Raw genomic sequence first — 17,346 nt, forward strand, 5'->3', positions numbered from 1 at the left:
TGTCACTTCCATCTTGCAATTACATATTCACATATACAGAAGGTGCATTTGTAAATAAAATATCCACCAAATAGTGAAAAGAAAGACAGTACAATATCCAATCTCAATGGATTTAATTAATCCCGGAATATTAGTTAGCGGAGGTGGTAGCATCATCAATTTCTTTGCTGGCAGCTGGAGAAATAGTTGAATTTGAACCGTCCTCGTTAGAGAACGTAGCTACGGGCTCAGAAATTACCGGCCTTCAAGAACTGTAACAACACCAGACGTGGTAGGCCTGAGATCAAAGCTTGAGCTCACTCACTGCATCGCTAAATGTAGCATGGTAAGTGCTTCGTTGTGCTTACCTAAACTTAGTGGGGCAAGATTGTACACTTATTCCAATGAGATGCTTGAAAAAAAGAAATTGATTGTTTGGAGATGACTATTTTTTAAATTATAGGAGGACAATGTCAACGGTATTTTTTAAAATGGTGGGGCAGGAAGCAATTGTGAGAGGAACCTAAAATTTTTTAAAATTTTCAAGTCTATTTTGTGATTTTCGCAAAGTTGAGGCGGGCAATTTCACTCCCTCATATCAGGGTGCCCTGATCGTAGACAATGTTGATATTTTAATAGATTTGAAAATATTAGTTTAGCTTGTGCCTTGAATCTTGTAGATTTGGAGCGTGACAATTACAACCATAAAATGTGCCGTTAACTATAATTTTTAATGATTTTAAGCTTATTCTAGTGGCCAATAATTTTTATTATTAAATCTACGAAAAAAGGAATAAAAGTACTTCAACAGAAAGACATCGAAATTGTTCACTCTTCCACGAACATGAAGTAATACAAATACACACTTCAATTCTCCGTGTGTAGTTGATAATTTGGTTGATACTAGATCGACCAAATGAGGAGAGGGGTGGGAAAGGTCCACATTTTTTAATTTGGCTTACAAGAATCACTTGTTTACAGAGACCAAAAATATTTTTGCATGTGTTGCTTTGCTGTATAGAGAGGAAATCTAAATCATGGTTCAATAAAATAAAAAATACGTCTGAAACAAGCAATAGTGACACAGATTTTGCTGTAATAGAGGGCTCGATGAATACTGCAAAAATTTGTTGACAGTGAGCACTTGAATTGGTTTAACAGAAGACTTATTATGGCATGCAACTGGATACTGAAATTTGAGTGATCCCATTTTCTTTCTAGTTGATAAAACATCTCTCTGATCAATCTCCATTTATAGAGTATTAGTCGACGCAACAACTACGCCTAAGTCAAATTCAGGAATTTGCAGTCAGGAATGGAATGCATTTGACTGCGAGCAAACTCTGAGCAAAAGTGATCCATTGAAGGAAGGATTGCGACTCACAATTGGGTATTGTTCATCTACAAATTATCACTATATAAACAATTGGATCTGTTGGGTCAGACACTATCATAAAACAAAAGCATTTTTACATGATTGAAAACTTCTGCTATTGTCAACTGTGGACTTGCACAGGTGCAACTGAAAGTTGGTCCGGTTGTATCTGCTCATTTCGGATTTGGTGTATAACAACGTATTATTCTTGTTCTATTACAAGAGTTAATTTACATGATCAAAATGTTTCATGTACTCAGAAATGCAACAATATGGTGTAATTATATGTTATGCCTGTTTCTTACTTACCCATATATGTTAAGCCTGTAAGAGAACCAAGAGCACCTCATCGTGCTGTTAACAATCGTACCTTCCCTAGTTCCTATGCATCTAAAAATCAGATTCACATCATGCATATATATATATATATATATATATATATACATACCAAAATACTACATTTGATTTCATATCATGCAAAAGTTTAACTGTTCTCCTTTTTCATCTTGTTGACTACAATGGAATCAAAAAGGAAACGCTAAATCCATTATATTTTGCAATTGCACTTTCCAAAGCAAGCATGTCATGGAAAAAGATATTATGTTTTCTTGAAATTTGGAACTCATTGAAATTTGAAATAGCAGTTGATACACCATACATAAACCAAAAATATGTTTTTGCAGAATACATATTCACACACAGAAAGGGGCATCTGTAAGCATCCACAAAATAGTGAAAGAACAATATCATATTCCATCTCAATGGTTTCTGATCCCAAAACATTAATCAGTGACGTTGAGAATCATCAATTTCATTGCCGGTAGATGGAGAAATAGTTGTATTTGAAGTTTCCCCATGAGAAGTACTCCCAGAATGAGTAGACCGAGGTTTTGAGGCAGAGCTGATGTCAAATTTCTCATTGCCTTCAAGAATTTTAACCACAGATGACATGGTAGGCCTGAGATCGAAGCTTTGGTTCACACATTTCATTGCTAAACATAGCATTCTAAGTGCTTCATCGGGTTTATAGTTTGATTTCAGATCTGGATCAACTAAAGCTATAAGATTCCCCTCCTCCTGGTGTTTATAAGCCTGCACTTGTAAAGAACAGCCTGTTTTAACAATCTACAAAAGCAAAAAAAAAAAAACACTTCTTCTCTTCCTCTCTTGTTTTACTTTTCTATTATCTCACCTTATTCAGGAGGTAGTCATTTGAATCCTTTGACCTCAATGTGCAAAATTCCTGTCCGCTAACAACTTCAAGTGTGATAATTCCAAAGCTATAAACATCCGCTTTAGGTGTTAAGGGGATGCCTTGTATCTGCTCAGGTGCCATATGCCCCCTGCAAACAAAGCTCTGTGATGAGAAAGTATAATGTCTACAACAAGATAAACTAAATTGAAAGAAATGTGATTCATTACGTTATTTTTGGTTTTGGCAAACTACCAAGAGCAGTTTTGTCTTTAACAAGCGGGGCATCAACATGCTGAGAATCATGACTACCAAGGGCAGTTTTGCCTTTATTGAGCGGGGCACCGACAAGCTGAGAATCATGAAATTGGGAGTATCCGAAGTCGGATATCTTCACGGTAAAATCCTTATCAAGAAGTATGTTTGTTGGTTTGATGTTGCAATGTATGACTTGCAGTTTGGACTCATGAAGACAAGCCAAACCTTTTGCCACCCCAAGGCAAATCTTAGCCCTTGTTTCCCAGTTTAGTTCTAATTTGGCTTCTGCTGGACCTGCAATAAGCCCATTTGAACAAAATCACATAATGCAATTTATTTGGCTTCGTATTCTAAAGGAATTGCCAGGCAAAAAGTCTCCTGTTTTACCAAATAAAGCATGTTGAAGGGAGACTTTTTCCATGTACTTGTAGACAAGTAGGAGTTGGTTTTGCTCGGTACAGGATCCCATTAGCGTTGCAAGATTTGGATGTTTTAGTGCAGAAATTGTACCAATTGCGGTTACAAATTCGTGGGCCCCTTCTTCTGACTTCGCTGAAAGCTGCTTGACTGCTATTTGAATCCCATCGAGTTCACCCTGATTCAGTCAAGTTCTCAAAATCGATCATTTAGAACAAGAACAATGCTGATATTAGTGAAACTGAGCAGGCTGAAAAAAGTTCTAAATTCGCTTTTCAGCATAAGCCGTGAGGGTAGGGATTGCCTATGTAATACAAGTAATCTATCAATGATAAAGTTAACAGAATTCAAATGCGCAAGCGAGTTTAGTGTAAACATAAAACATGCCTTGTAGACATTTCCGACTCCATCTATCTTGTTATCAAGAGCAAAACTATTGGTGGCAGCCTTTAATTTTTTGAAGTCGAAGACCACTCCGGGATGTACCTCCAAGCCTTTCATAAATAAAACAACATATGAGTAATAGCAAGGAAGAAAAATTTTTGAAGCGAGCGAAACCATTGTGGATATCAATGCATCAAACTGAGTGGCTCGAGTATACCTCCATCCTTGAGCTTTCTATGACGAATCCTGACTAAGATTAATATGCCAAAAACCAGCGCAGCTCCAACTATCGCGGCAATAGCAGCCGGAGGAAATTTCTTGTTCCTTTCTGGTTCCCTAGGAACTACCAAAACAACAATACAGTTTGTTAGAAACGTTACACCTTGCATCAGAAAGAAGAAATGAACACAAAATACTGTTATGTTGTATCTATTGCTAGAAAAGATACAAAAATTTAGGAGAGAGTTAATATGAACACAAAATAGTGTGCAACCAAAAGTTCTAGCTCGTGGGAAAAAAATTCAGGACTGTTGCAACAATCTATAACAGAAAGTATATACGCTATATATAGCATGACTTACTGGTTAGTCAATGAACAAGAACAATACCAGGATACACGGAAATAGCTGATATTGAGGGACCATAGTATTTTGTTGGGGTGTAAGTTGAACCTTTCCCAGCCCAATATAAATGAATCTCCAGTCTTGAGTCAGTTACAGATACATTGCACTCCTTGGTTATCACCTTATTGACATCTCCTGCCTCTTTTTGTATATCAAAATCTCCCAGGTAATACTGGCCGCCCTGTAGTCATAATTGATCCAGTTAACATCTCTGATTTCTCCTTAAAAAGTTCTTTATCTAGATCAAATTAGTAATTTACCTGAACATCCACATCAAAAACCCTCTTCCCGATTGTAGAAGATCCATTTGTATCCCATCCTATTTCAGCAAAGTGAAGTTTAACCGTGTAGGTGTCATTTTTCAAACAAAATCCATAATATTTCAACGATATTGGAGCTATGCGCGCATTTGAGTACAAAGATACATCAGTGTTGGATATATTGCATGTTTTATCTAGAATGAATTCATCGTCATCTGTTCCAAGGAACGTTCCCATACTACTATAAGCCCAAGTCTTATTTGTACTCAGAAAGAAAGTTGATCCACCATCTGATTGCGTATCGGCTTCATAATCATGGCCATCTACTGATGTTGCATTTCCCCCACAATTAATGTACAAATGATCATCTGTAATACACATAACAGTTAATATCATCGTTTCAAAGAATCTGATGAAGAGAACAAGAAGATTATGCCAACATGGGAAGATAGATTTCTCGTTAGCACTCTCATTTTCCTTGAATCCATTGTCATAAAATGAATTCTCAACAAATCACTAGCATGTGATGGTTTTGCAGACAAATGACCATGTAACTAGGAAAAATCAGTCACAGCAAAATCACGGGAAACAACAGGAAGTACAGAAAGTACCAATCTAGTTTTTTAGTAAATAAAATATCTTACAAATTTGTGTGTCATTGTCACAGTGGTAGCCAGCTTGTTGCCATTTCGATCTCGTATCACTATACTGAAAGAAATAAGGTTGCTTCCTAAGACTTGCTTCAGCAGAAAAACAAGCATGCTAGAATTTAAACAGTACTTACTTGAGAGCGGCATTCGAACAAGTTCCTGGAAGAAAGAAATCATGAGCAAAATCAGCATATGTCATTAGTGAAAGGTACAGAACAGCATAACCATAAACAAATAAAAGGAATGCATGTTTACACTGAATAACTACACTTGCATGTACAGATTTGTAGTAAACCAAAATGCGACTACAAGTTAGATTTCCTCACAGATTTGAAGCTATATAGTCGTTACTCAAGGTCACATTTGTAAAAGAATTTTCAGAAACATCCCTGCAAAATGTCGAATGAAACTGTTACAACTAAGTATAAATTGGGCAATTATATATGGAAACTGAAAGCAATGAACATTCATTTTAATTGTAAGGAATATACATTGTTGAAACAAAATCAAATTTGAAGACCAGTAAGTAAATCAGTCAATTTTGTGGAAAAGGAATAAGCAATAGAATTAAAAAATTCTTTTTCTAACCATCCTGAACATTCTTGTGTCCTAGACTTCCATCCTGAACATTCATTCACATGTACCAATCGAGGGATTTAGAGCAATCGAGAGATACAGCATACTAAAAGATTGATCTGGATTCAGTTTCTAGAGTGTCAAAAATCCTTTACAGATTCAGATTCGCTCGACTGGTTGATGCTGATATGTTATGTTGTTGCCCAGGAGTGGGGAGGGAAGCCAAAGCATTATATCTTCTTAAACAGTATTGTGCTTCTACAAACATTTATCCATTCGAAAATAAGCATTTTAAAGATTCTAGCATTGTAAGCATGTCAACCAAAAAGACAGCTAGCATTATTCTTCTTCACGTAAGCTGCTAATGTATAACACCTCTTAAAAGAAATTTCGGTTTGTATAACACCTCCCTCAAATGAATGCCATCCTCTAAATGTTTAATGAGGTGAAAAATCTGAATTCATCAAATGAACACTTACACATATGAGTCAGAGTAACTCAAATTCGTCAGCCATCCAGGTACTGTCCCATTGAGTTTGTTACTTCTAAGAAAGCTGCAAAACACAGCCAAATGCCAAAAAATTCTCAAAACTTACTATGATAGCCAAGGAAACCTGAACTCGTGAATAAGAGGAGTAAGGTGATAAGTAGTACAATCTATCATTCAAAACAAGTCTGAAATTCAATGAATGCATGGTCAAATTGTGTCTAGATATACCAAAACAAGAAGTACAGTTACCTATGTGCCAAGGCAAGTGCAAAGACACGAATTCAGTCTTGTCTCTAATGAAAAACCAACCCAATTTGGGGCCAAATGACAATTAACATATAAAACAATTAGAAAATGACAATTAACATACGAACTGTAAGATGTTTTCAGGTGATACATGGATGAGTTGGCCTTCAAACAAGTCTTCACACCGCCTGGATAATCTATCAACTCCACATGCTATGGCATTAATTTGACATTAAGAACCAGAGAAGAATATTGGGTTTGTAACTCAAGTATTTTTTTTTTCCCTTCCAGCTAAAGGGCAAACAGAGTCAAATACTGTATTCCACCTCCTATAGACGAGCTCTTGGGTTTACAAATAGTCATTCACCATGCTGCAAATTCAGTAGAAAGATTAAAATGTGGGGAGTAAATGGAACATCCGAGTAGACAATGTAACTAAAGTTGTGTCCATTGGATCACATCTGATGTGATCCATTGTATTATCCATGGAAATGAACAAAGAACTGTAAGACGTAGAACAAAATGAGTTAAAGGTATGGAAAAAATATAACATTATAGTTGTGCCTCTATTAATAGAAAGATGGACATAGGAAGGATCAAGGTGGCGAAGGAAAGATGACAAGAAATCTCTTACACGAACTGTGGCTGGAACTGGTTCAAGTCTGGTGGAATTATCCCCGTCAAATTATTGAAACTCAAGTCCCTATCATGATAAAATCCAATATGAGAATATAAATATCTTTTATCAAAACCAGCACACCTACAGAAGCGTTTACTGGAAAACAAAAGGCAGATTAGAAAGTAGTATTTGATGATAAAATTCGCCAAACTTGAGTATAGCCTTTAAATTTTAATCCTAGCACCACTTTTTTTGTCAAACATAAAAAATTCAAAACGAATTGAAGGGAAAAAAAATATGGTCCATGATCAACAGTATTTCTTGTGACTAGTCAGTTCATCATGTCAGCAATTCAATCCAATTCAAACACTTTTCACATAAAGATTTTTTTGAAAGCTCTATAGCATGTAAGAAGTTTTCCATTTAAAGTCGGTTTCCAAAGGAGAATTATAAACATAAACTAAGTAAGAGAGTAGGGCATATGTACATAAGGGGAGCAAACTAGACTTCTAAAACCTGCAGAATTCCCAGCATCTTAGGATGCCAAAAAAAATAATAAATGTTCTTTTTTTAAGAAAAAAAGCCATCTACACAAGCTTGGAATCACATGCGCACATATGTATACTCACATAGCATCGGACATGAAAACAGAAAGCAAGATTACTTACAGGTAAAGCAGGTTTGTGAACCGCCAGATATAATCAGGAATTCGACCAGTGAGTGAACAATTCCTCAATGTCCTGAACAAATGAATGAAAATCTGTAAGAAATGAATTACATAAACCAATACTAATTGACATTTCAAAACTTACAAGAAATACAGAGACACCATATTGTGAATATCGGGAAACAAAACAACTGTCTTTCCTCCAGGTAAGTTGTTTATGGACCTATACATAAATAAATTTAGAAAACAAACATCGTAGTCTTCTTACAATGTCCAATAAAAGGTATCAAGAATGAGTACGTTTAATGGGCCTAAATACTTACAGGTAAGTCATCTTTGGCAATCCTAAGCTTTTATTTGGTAAATGCCCTTCAAAATTGTTTCCCATCAGTACCCTGTCAAAAAAAAAAGTCAATTTTGAATTACAATAAATAAATAACTCAATTGTAGGCCAAAAAATTTAGTTCATGTAGTTCACTTAAGCTTACAATCTTTGAAGTTTGTACCACCCGAAAATATATCTGGGGATGCTCTTGTTGAAAGCATTTCCTCCAATATTGCTACAGAGAGAGACAATGGTCAAGGTGAGTCTCTTGTACAGAAGTGTGCTTTTTTTTTTTTTTTTTGCATTAAGTGAAAGATGGGACTATCATATGCCCTGGAATTTCACTTACAAAGCCTTCAACTTTTTCAAGTACCGAAAGCTTTTAGGCAACTGATCATCAAAAAGATTGTTCGCCACAGACCTGAAATTATATGTCATTTAATATCCAAACAAAAAGAATTAAATTCAAGATCTTAAGTTGTGGCTGAATTTTTCTTTGGCGCCCACATTTCTAATATAGGATCTTCAGGCTGTCATATTTCATCTCTGAGAATATGTTTTATCTAGACTATTTTCATGTGTACTGTATCCCCAAGATTCCATGTTAACTCCGGTGGCCTGGACTCTAAGGCAAAACAATGAAATGGCTTGGTTGATGTTTTCCAAAGTAATAAAAATCAACAGACGTTCCACTCTCTCTCACATATATACCCTATTCATTTTTATTCTTTCTGAAATTCCAATCTGAGGTGTGCAAGGTACATATACATATTAAGAGACCTTAGTGCTGCTTAACTGGAGATTTGTCTAAATTCAAGAGTCCGGTTTCTTGTGAATGAGTTAACATAAGATAAGCTAAAAATAGATATTACTTGTTTTCATAATTATTTGGGCATACATCTAATTTGTCATTCTAGACAAAATAGTTTCTCCTCCTGACATGCCTTCAGCAACCTCAAGCATCAACTACCTCATGAGATTATCATATCAGATACATAATACATAATGATGGTAGTACTCCTATTTCCATTATCACTCTTAAATCATACAAATCACCAGAAGGGTTGATTTGTAAAACCTCTTAATACTCATTGGGCATGCATCTAATGTGGTTTATGATTCTGAATAAAAAATGCTGATTTGCAAAACATTTTAATACTCATTGCCCTCAGAATGGATGACATTGCCCTTTTTTGGTCCATGTGGCACAAAAGGGCACATTTAATATTTAATCAAACCATAAAGCCAATTGCACCAAACCTGATGTCCCAGCCACAATCAGACGGGTTGCCTTCCCACATTAGCTCGCAAGCAAAAATGCGAAAAAGATTAAAATGAAACTTAGTCATTATAATTCAAGTTCACCTCAACTATTGTGCGTTATGGTAGATGATGAAAGCTATGCATTTCATGGATATCTGAAAATCCTAGTAGACTGTTTGTTGTCTGGAAAACATAAGTATTTAATAGTATTCCTCTCGCCTTCTACATTCAATGGTTGAGAACTTTATTAGCACTCAAGAGAGTTCTAGATGCTTTTCCAAAATTGGGAATTGTGAAGAAGTGTATCATTTGAGAGCTTAAGAAGCTAAGAAATTCCAACTTCTCTTTCCCAGTGTCTTTACCTACACACCTACAAGGGCAAAACTGTCTTCTTCTTCTTTTTTTATGGGAGGGGAAGGGGTTGTGGGGGGCAGCTATGTTTGTCACTCGACAATTGTTGAGACAATTCTTAAATTGAGTGACTTAAAGCCCGGGGAAAGGTATGTATTCTTTCATTCAAAAAGGTAAGGTGCATGCAGGTGGTAGCTTCATATTATATATAGGAGTTTGAATTAGTGAATTAAATTTTCTTCCCAATATTACCATTGTAAAAAAAAATTGATAACTTCACTAAAGTTATGCTTGTTGAGACTATTTATGTCATACTAGCGTTGAGCTTTTAATTATAAATATAGTTTTGATTTAAATGAATTTCCTTTAATTTTATTGAGAAATAAAATTTTCAATTGAAAGGATTAGTATGAGGAAATTTTTAGAAATTTATTGTGGTAAGTCTTTAGGTAACCAAAAAAAAAAGTAGAAAAGCAGCTATCTTACTATACATTAACAAGGTGACTATGAGATCCACTCTTAAGCCTGCCCTTTTTGTAAACATTAATATACTGCTTAGAACTATTATCAATGGACACAATACTGACCTTCAAAATCTCATCATCTCCCTGGTTTCTTAACACTTTGGGATTTACATTTCGTTTCTCAAGAAACCTATCGCCATTATGCTCTTCAGATATGCATTTCCGTCCTCTTCCCCCCTTTCTATGTTTTGTACTCGTCCAAGCTCTATTTATTGTTTAAGATGCTTTCACTTCAACTCTGGAGGTCAGATATGAATGCCTCTTACTCGGAAGAAAGAAAAATGTCTAGAGCAGCTAGCAGTTGTAAATACAATATCCAAAAATAAAATAAAAAGATGGAATTAAGCACCATTGATGATGCCAAGGCAAAAGTTAGAGCCTTAGTTTCCATGAATTTTTTTATTTTCCATTTTGTACTTTGCTCTTGAAATTTACGGTAAATTCTTTTCCTTCACACTTCAATCCCTTCCAAACTCTAGGATCTACAGGAGCGAATAAGGGATGAAATTTCAAGAATGCAAGAAATTGAAGGGATATTAAACCTAAAATGAACTAGCGCATCTGGTCTTCCTAAATACAAGAAATAGACAAAAAAAAAAAAAAAAAGTAAAGGTAGACAGAATACAATTATACCTAGAAAAGCTATTAATCAAAGTTTATTTTGTAGTAAATTAAGTTTATCATTAATTTAACTGCTTTTAGCTAATCTGAGAGATTAATTTTTCTCTTTCTTGATGAGTAGCAACAGTATGTTAAATTTATCCTGTTCTTGTCAACTCCCTTAATCAAAATCTAACTGTTCTCGTTGAGTTTCACTTCCTTCAATCTGTTGCTTTTCATCGACATGCTAAAATAAATAGTGTAATTAGTAAAATAAAATCGTTTAGGATCTTACATCACTTCAAGATCAGCTAGGCTTCCCAGTGATTCAGGAAGCCGACCCCAAAATTGATTTTCAGCCAAAATCCTACAACTCCATAAGACACTCAGAATAAACCAACAAAATAAAGCATATATATATGACAACAAGAAAATCTAAACGAAGACCTTACAGTCCTCGAAGCGTTGAAACATGCCCCAACTCATCTGGCAATTTCCCCGACAAAGAATTATTAGACAATTGCCTGCATGGAAAATAAAAAGAATTTAAAAATAAAAATTGCACAAATTAGATGACAGGTGAAGCAAGAACACAAATTCCGACACTTGTTTGGGTCCTAGGAAATTTTTTTTTTGTAAAGAAATGTGCAAGTTCTTAATCAATTATAATGATCATGCATACATTGTTTATTTATGCACTTTTTTTTAGGTATTAATCAGATCCAGGACCAAAAAATCAGTCAGCTAGATCCATATCCATTCCATTCCACGCATACCTTAACTGCGCCAAATTAAGTAGATTGATCTATTCTTAAACTCTTGTGGGAAAAAATAGATGGAAGCCAATCTAGATCAGCACCCAGAATCAGTCCAATTGCCCAAGTGACCCAGATTTCAAACAAAGAACAAGATACTCACAGGAATTCAAGCTTTGGACAACCTCCGATTTCCGGTGGAATTGATTCACTAAACAAATTATTGCACAAATATCTGTGAATGCACCAGAAATTACATAGATCATTTTCAATAATATATTAAGATGCACAAATTTACAATCAATATATGCTAAACATTCCCAAACGAAACAAATGGCCAAATTTTTTTTTTTTTTGATACTTGGATATGCTAAGTAGCATCACTAGGTGGTGCTTATTCTAATTTATATTGTTGTTAACCAAAATAGTTACATTTGGAAACAAATCTTGATAGTAAACTCTTCACTAGTCTTAACAATTTTTTTTTTCCAAACGATAGCATATTCATTTCCAGAAACTAGTCTTAACATTTGATAGTAAACAAATCTTGATATTTTGGAAATAATCCAAAATATATGTTTGTGATTAGATCGATGTTGACATTCCATTTAGTCTATTAACTTATCAGCTTGATTGAAGAGAGTTGTTGTATATTATTATTATTATTATTCAAAATGCATTCTCCTCATTATTAGCTACCAGAAGTTAATTATCATCTACTTGATTAAGAGGTATGCCCCTTAGCTTGTCTGCACCTTCTTGAAAACTAATAGAAATTAAAAAAAGGATTAATACAGGAACGAGTATGCAATTTTTTGCTATTTTCCCATTAAAAGAATAATCATGCCAAGTGTTACTTATTTCCATCATCATTGATGCTGTTCCTTCTTTCTTTATGCAAAACTACAAAATCTTACCAACAAGTCACATGATCAGATAACAATATACAGTACACAGTGATCTGCAGACTTACAAGCTTCGTAATGACTTCAGTTCAGGAAGGAACTTCGGTAGCGGTCCTTCCAACTTGTTATCACATAACTTGCTGTCCACCAAAACAGCCCATTAGAATTTTCCAACATTTCAGTGGCAATATGAGGGAACATTGTACAGATTACTTTTGTTGTATCGTTACTTTTTGGCAATTAAGAGTCAGTTAAAATTAACTAACTGTCCTCTTACTTCATATCAGCTTTAGCCACAGAAAATGATAGGGATTGTAATTTTGACAATCAAAGAATTCCAGACAGAGTAGTTTTAACAGAAATGAAGTTCATATAGTTACTTACAGTACCGAAAGCTGAGACAACTTCACAAAAGTGTTGGGAATTGAGCCCACAAGACTATTTGAACTCAAGTTTCTGCAAATGCCAAAATAACAAATGGATTTCACTGCTGTAGGAACATTCGACAAAATCACTCTGTATACATCATTCAAATTCCAATCAAGCTGCTTTCTATAAATAGATCCATTCCAATAAAACAAATAACATGAGAAGAATGACAATAAGAAGAGCCCAGATTTAGGAACAACAGAAGATAACAAAAATTAAAACATAAGAGAAAGACAAAAAAAAAAAGAAGATATTATACACCTAGAGATCAACAAAACTCGACCATCATGGTATTTTACTCAAGGTTTCTGTAGATTTTATCATAATGGGACAATGTCATAATCTTTAACCGAACTAAAAAGTCTGATTGTTAAAAGCTTTCCTGTTGATTCTTATAGAAAAATCCTGAAGCTGAACATATACTGTAATGACTTGACCATCATGGTATTTTGCTCAAGGTTTTTATAGTACATTTTATCATAAAGGGACAATGTCATAATGTGTAACTGAACTTAAAAATCTGTCATTTAAAGGTTTTCTTGTTGATTCTTATAAAGGATTCCAAGTTCCATACATGGCTTGAGCATTTGAGTGTCAAAGAGCATATATTGACCTGCAAGTTAAAGCTCAACTCCACAAAGTGTTGGGAATTAACATTGTTAACATGATGTATATGATTGCTCACAAAGGAGCCATAACACTTCCGGAGGGTGCAATAGACAGTCTGTGAATCTATTGTATACAGGACTCGTGTGACTGATAATTAAGATCTCAACATATTACGTTTCTACCATTGATCACGTAACTAGTTTATCCAACCAAACGCATAATATAGTTAGAGATATCCAACAACCTCGTTAGTCCACTAGTTTTAATACCTAATTACTGCATAATTCATTTACTAGTACTGAAAATATATAGCAAGGAGGGGGAAAAGGGATACCAAAGTGCAGCATTTGCAATTCCAAAATACAGACAAGGTAGTATTTTAAAGTCCGAATTTTAAATGAATAGGAAAATTATTTTCTATCAATCGAGAGTAATTAGCCAAGTGTTCCAGCCACAGCTAGATTTGCTAGTCGGTGAAGTAACTTTAAAGCCAATTGAACAAGAAGAGACTTGGTGTTTCATAGTCAAAACCAATGTTTCAAAAGCTACGCTATTGGAACATGACTGCACCGTCTCCATCCACAAACTTCAGAAGAATTTTGTTTGGATCAAATCCTTCCCCACCCTACATCATAGAAGATACATTATAACCACATTATCACCATTTTGCTGAATCTGTATTTTTTCCTCTATCCAAACAAATCTGAGGTCCGAAAAATCCACTTAGATCCAATTGCTGCAAAAGGAAGAACACCTGTGTCTCACCAAGACAAGCACTTGGAGAACTACGTTTGGAACCTGGATATTGGAATTTCACTTTTCTGCTAATTTGAAGGCAAGAAAAGTCAGAGCATGTGCTCCTTGGTAGGATTTACATGTTAAGGTGAACAGGATATCACTAGGACTCCTAGATTCCATCTGTTTGTTTCCCTTACTGGAAAAGTTACTACCCCTGGATTAGAAAGTTACTTTTGAAAAGGCATTGAAACATATGTCAATAGGATAAGTATAAATAAATAAACATACCATGCACACACCTATATTACATGTATTTTTGTGCCTAAGCTTTTGAAAACTTGTCAGAGGAATGTAGTTGAAACTATATAGGATGGAGGACACCATGAAGTTACTCTCCAGAGCGCAACTGCTATGGTATGTGAATCGTTTTACAGTTCACTGTATTCTGGTAATTTTCAAAGAAAGTGTTGTTATTAGACAGATAATTGATTGTTATGCTATATTCAGATTAACGATTTGCCTATAATGGAAATTTTAATGGCTGAAAAATAGATACATAACACAGATCGAGAACATGAATACTAGCAAATATAGATTCATTGAACATTACATCTAGAGTATGAAAATGGTGATCATTATCAGTCGTCAGGTAACAGATTTCAATCAACATGATTAAATGACAAAGAAAGCTGAAAAAATCTTCTGCACTTGCTTACAGTGATTCCAAATGAGATAGGTTTCCAATTTCTGGTGGTATAGAACCTGTTAAATCCTGACCTGAGAGATCACTGAAATCCCAAATGTTGGTATAATGCAAACGAAATCCCCTTGATAAAGAAATCCCCAAAATCCAAGAGTCTAAAAGCAATGATAGCATATCAATATTAATTGAAATACCCTGTTCTCCTATTTGAGTGCATCATTCTCAGGCTATATACAGCAGCTCGGTTCTTACATATCCACTCAAGGCATATCAGTTGTCTTTTGCAGTGAATAAAATTTTAAAAGTCATTTAACCTTTTAGTTCAACTTACAAATGTATTATAAGGATAAGCCGCATAACTTAAGAGTAACAAAATGCCAATAATTACATGAAAAAAAAAAACTAAAACATGCAGTTGGAGAAAACGTACATCTCAACCACTATGCAAGTTTTGTCCTCCAACGCGCAATTGCATGTAATCACAGCACTAGTAATCACATGCAATTGCACGAGTATATAACATAATGTATCAAGAGAATGACAGTTGAAATGGCAAAAGATTTAGGAAAGATAGCATCCGTTCAAAAAATATTCACTTTCCTTTTTAAAAAAATTTACAATCTTGGTAGGATAAAAGGCAAACACAATAGTTTTTTTTGGAGCAAATAATAAGAATTTTATTTGATTACTACATTCAAACTTGTACACATGGGCAATTATCCCTCATCATACTACTATAGCTACCATACTACTATAGCTATAGTATTCAACCAAATACGTGTCAACAAAAATTAGATACCATTTGAATACCAAGAACAGTCTTCCAATATTTGTGTGATTTCTAAGCGTTCTTTCAAGAAGGCCAACTGGCCAAGAGATGGAAATATAACTCACAAGCTACCAAAACATAGACTCCACGACAAGATTTCAAGTCATCCCTCACGTCAGTACAAAGCATGCAATGATCACCACTAATATAAAGGTCTTTGAGTGTGAGACATAAATTCAGCTAGGTGACATCCTAAATAGAGTTTCAGAATGCAACATGCAGTAGTGTGTCCCCTTCCATTTGTCTGCTCATTTCGAAGTTTTTCAGTAAAACTGGTAGAAAAAAGTGCTTTTTCAACACAAAGTATTCATTTTGTTGATAGAAGTTCCCCAATTCATTTCTTCTTTAAGCCTTCCAATGGAAACCACTGTACGTCATTTTAATCTACTACTATATTATTCTCCAATTCATTTCCTCTATGAGCCTTCCAATGAGCAATTCATATGTTATTTTCTCAGTTTTTTAATTGCTTTTATGCCAAACTAGATTTGATGATGTTGTCTAATTGGTTACTTCTTAGTTTCATTCAAATGTCTAAACTGCTAGATTTTAGGTAGAGAAAATAGTTTAGTTAAACTAACTTATCAAAACTGTGTGTAATTTAATTTGCTTCTTGGATACAATTAATTTATCAAATGTTAAATATTTTCAAGTTAATCAAACATTGGTTTAAATAGTTGCAAAATTAGTAGTTTTGTGATTTTTAATTTAGGACCTTCGTCTTCATTGTAGTGCAATACATTTTAAAGGTTAATTGGTTTGAAAAGAATGTTTAAATATTTAGAAGATTAAATTTTTTGTTAATCATTAACTCTTACATTACTACTTCTACTCTAATCAATCTGGGGGAACACTCAACTGAGCCAACGAGGGTTACAGGCAGTAGTCCCACCTCTAAACCAAAGAGGTGCGTTACTACATACTCTTTAGATTTTACTGTAGATTCAAATATTTGAAACCTTGACCTGCAGTTGGATCTACACCTTATGCTTCAAGAAGATTAAAACCATAAGGTGAAAATTAATAGTTATACATTCATACTAAGATCTCAAATTGCGCTTCCTTAAATGACATTTCATTGTAAGGATTTCAAAAGATTTTCTACTAATTTAATTTTAAATAACATAATCACAGTTTTAGATTGATTTAAAAAATTGTGATGCCGTGCAATGCACGGGGCCAAAAGCCAGTTAGCACTAAATAGAAGAGTCAGCAGAAGTTAGTCGCCAACTGTCGACACTTAATTTCTTTGTTATGCGAGTACCTTTATGACTAAATATCTCATACTGGTTTTGCCAAAAAGAAAAAAAAAAACCAACAAGAATTCAAAAAAAAATCCATAGATGCGACTTACAAGAGGTTCACAATATTTGATATTGACAAGAAGGTTTACATATGCTTCACCTTTTGCTAAAATAAATGCCTACTACTTAGTATAGGTTGATGGAGGAGTATAACAATTCTATGAAAATTAGCCATAGCAATTACCAATTACGTACCAAGTAGTAGGTGAATAATAATTGAATCAATCATATATTAACCAACAAATAATGCTCAATTGAAAGTGATTTACACTTGC

General features: G+C 34.5%; 2 protein-coding genes across 2 annotated transcripts; both read right to left on the minus strand.

Annotated features, from left to right (window-relative positions):
- Positions 1 to 1,979: 1,979 nt before the first annotated feature.
- LOC113762990 (probable LRR receptor-like serine/threonine-protein kinase At1g53430) lies at positions 1,980 to 8,483 on the minus strand. Its single transcript, XM_027306662.1, has 18 exons — positions 8,411 to 8,483; positions 8,225 to 8,296; positions 8,060 to 8,131; positions 7,882 to 7,959; positions 7,738 to 7,809; positions 7,085 to 7,153; positions 6,194 to 6,268; positions 5,465 to 5,527; positions 5,273 to 5,297; positions 5,133 to 5,196; positions 4,489 to 4,856; positions 4,214 to 4,409; positions 3,823 to 3,948; positions 3,609 to 3,715; positions 3,192 to 3,399; positions 2,777 to 3,098; positions 2,547 to 2,697; positions 1,980 to 2,446 (listed from the first exon to the last, which is right to left on the minus strand). The coding sequence occupies exons 3-18, from the start codon at positions 8,122 to 8,124 to the stop codon at positions 2,141 to 2,143; spliced, it is 2,295 nt and encodes a 764-aa protein (XP_027162463.1). The 5' UTR covers positions 8,125 to 8,131; positions 8,225 to 8,296; positions 8,411 to 8,483; the 3' UTR covers positions 1,980 to 2,140.
- Positions 8,484 to 11,713: 3,230 nt separating this feature from the next.
- LOC113757959 (receptor-like protein 7) lies at positions 11,714 to 15,388 on the minus strand. Its single transcript, XM_027301020.1, has 4 exons — positions 14,952 to 15,388; positions 12,844 to 12,915; positions 12,528 to 12,599; positions 11,714 to 11,789 (listed from the first exon to the last, which is right to left on the minus strand). Exons 1-4 carry the CDS (start codon positions 15,110 to 15,112, stop codon positions 11,714 to 11,716), a joined length of 381 nt encoding a protein of 126 aa, XP_027156821.1. The 5' UTR covers positions 15,113 to 15,388.
- Between the last annotated feature and the right edge of the window lie 1,958 nt (positions 15,389 to 17,346).

This window comes from Coffea eugenioides, chromosome 2 (assembly GCF_003713205.1).
Source record: "Coffea eugenioides isolate CCC68of chromosome 2, Ceug_1.0, whole genome shotgun sequence".
In the NCBI taxonomy this organism is placed as follows: Eukaryota; Viridiplantae; Streptophyta; class Magnoliopsida; order Gentianales; family Rubiaceae; genus Coffea; species Coffea eugenioides.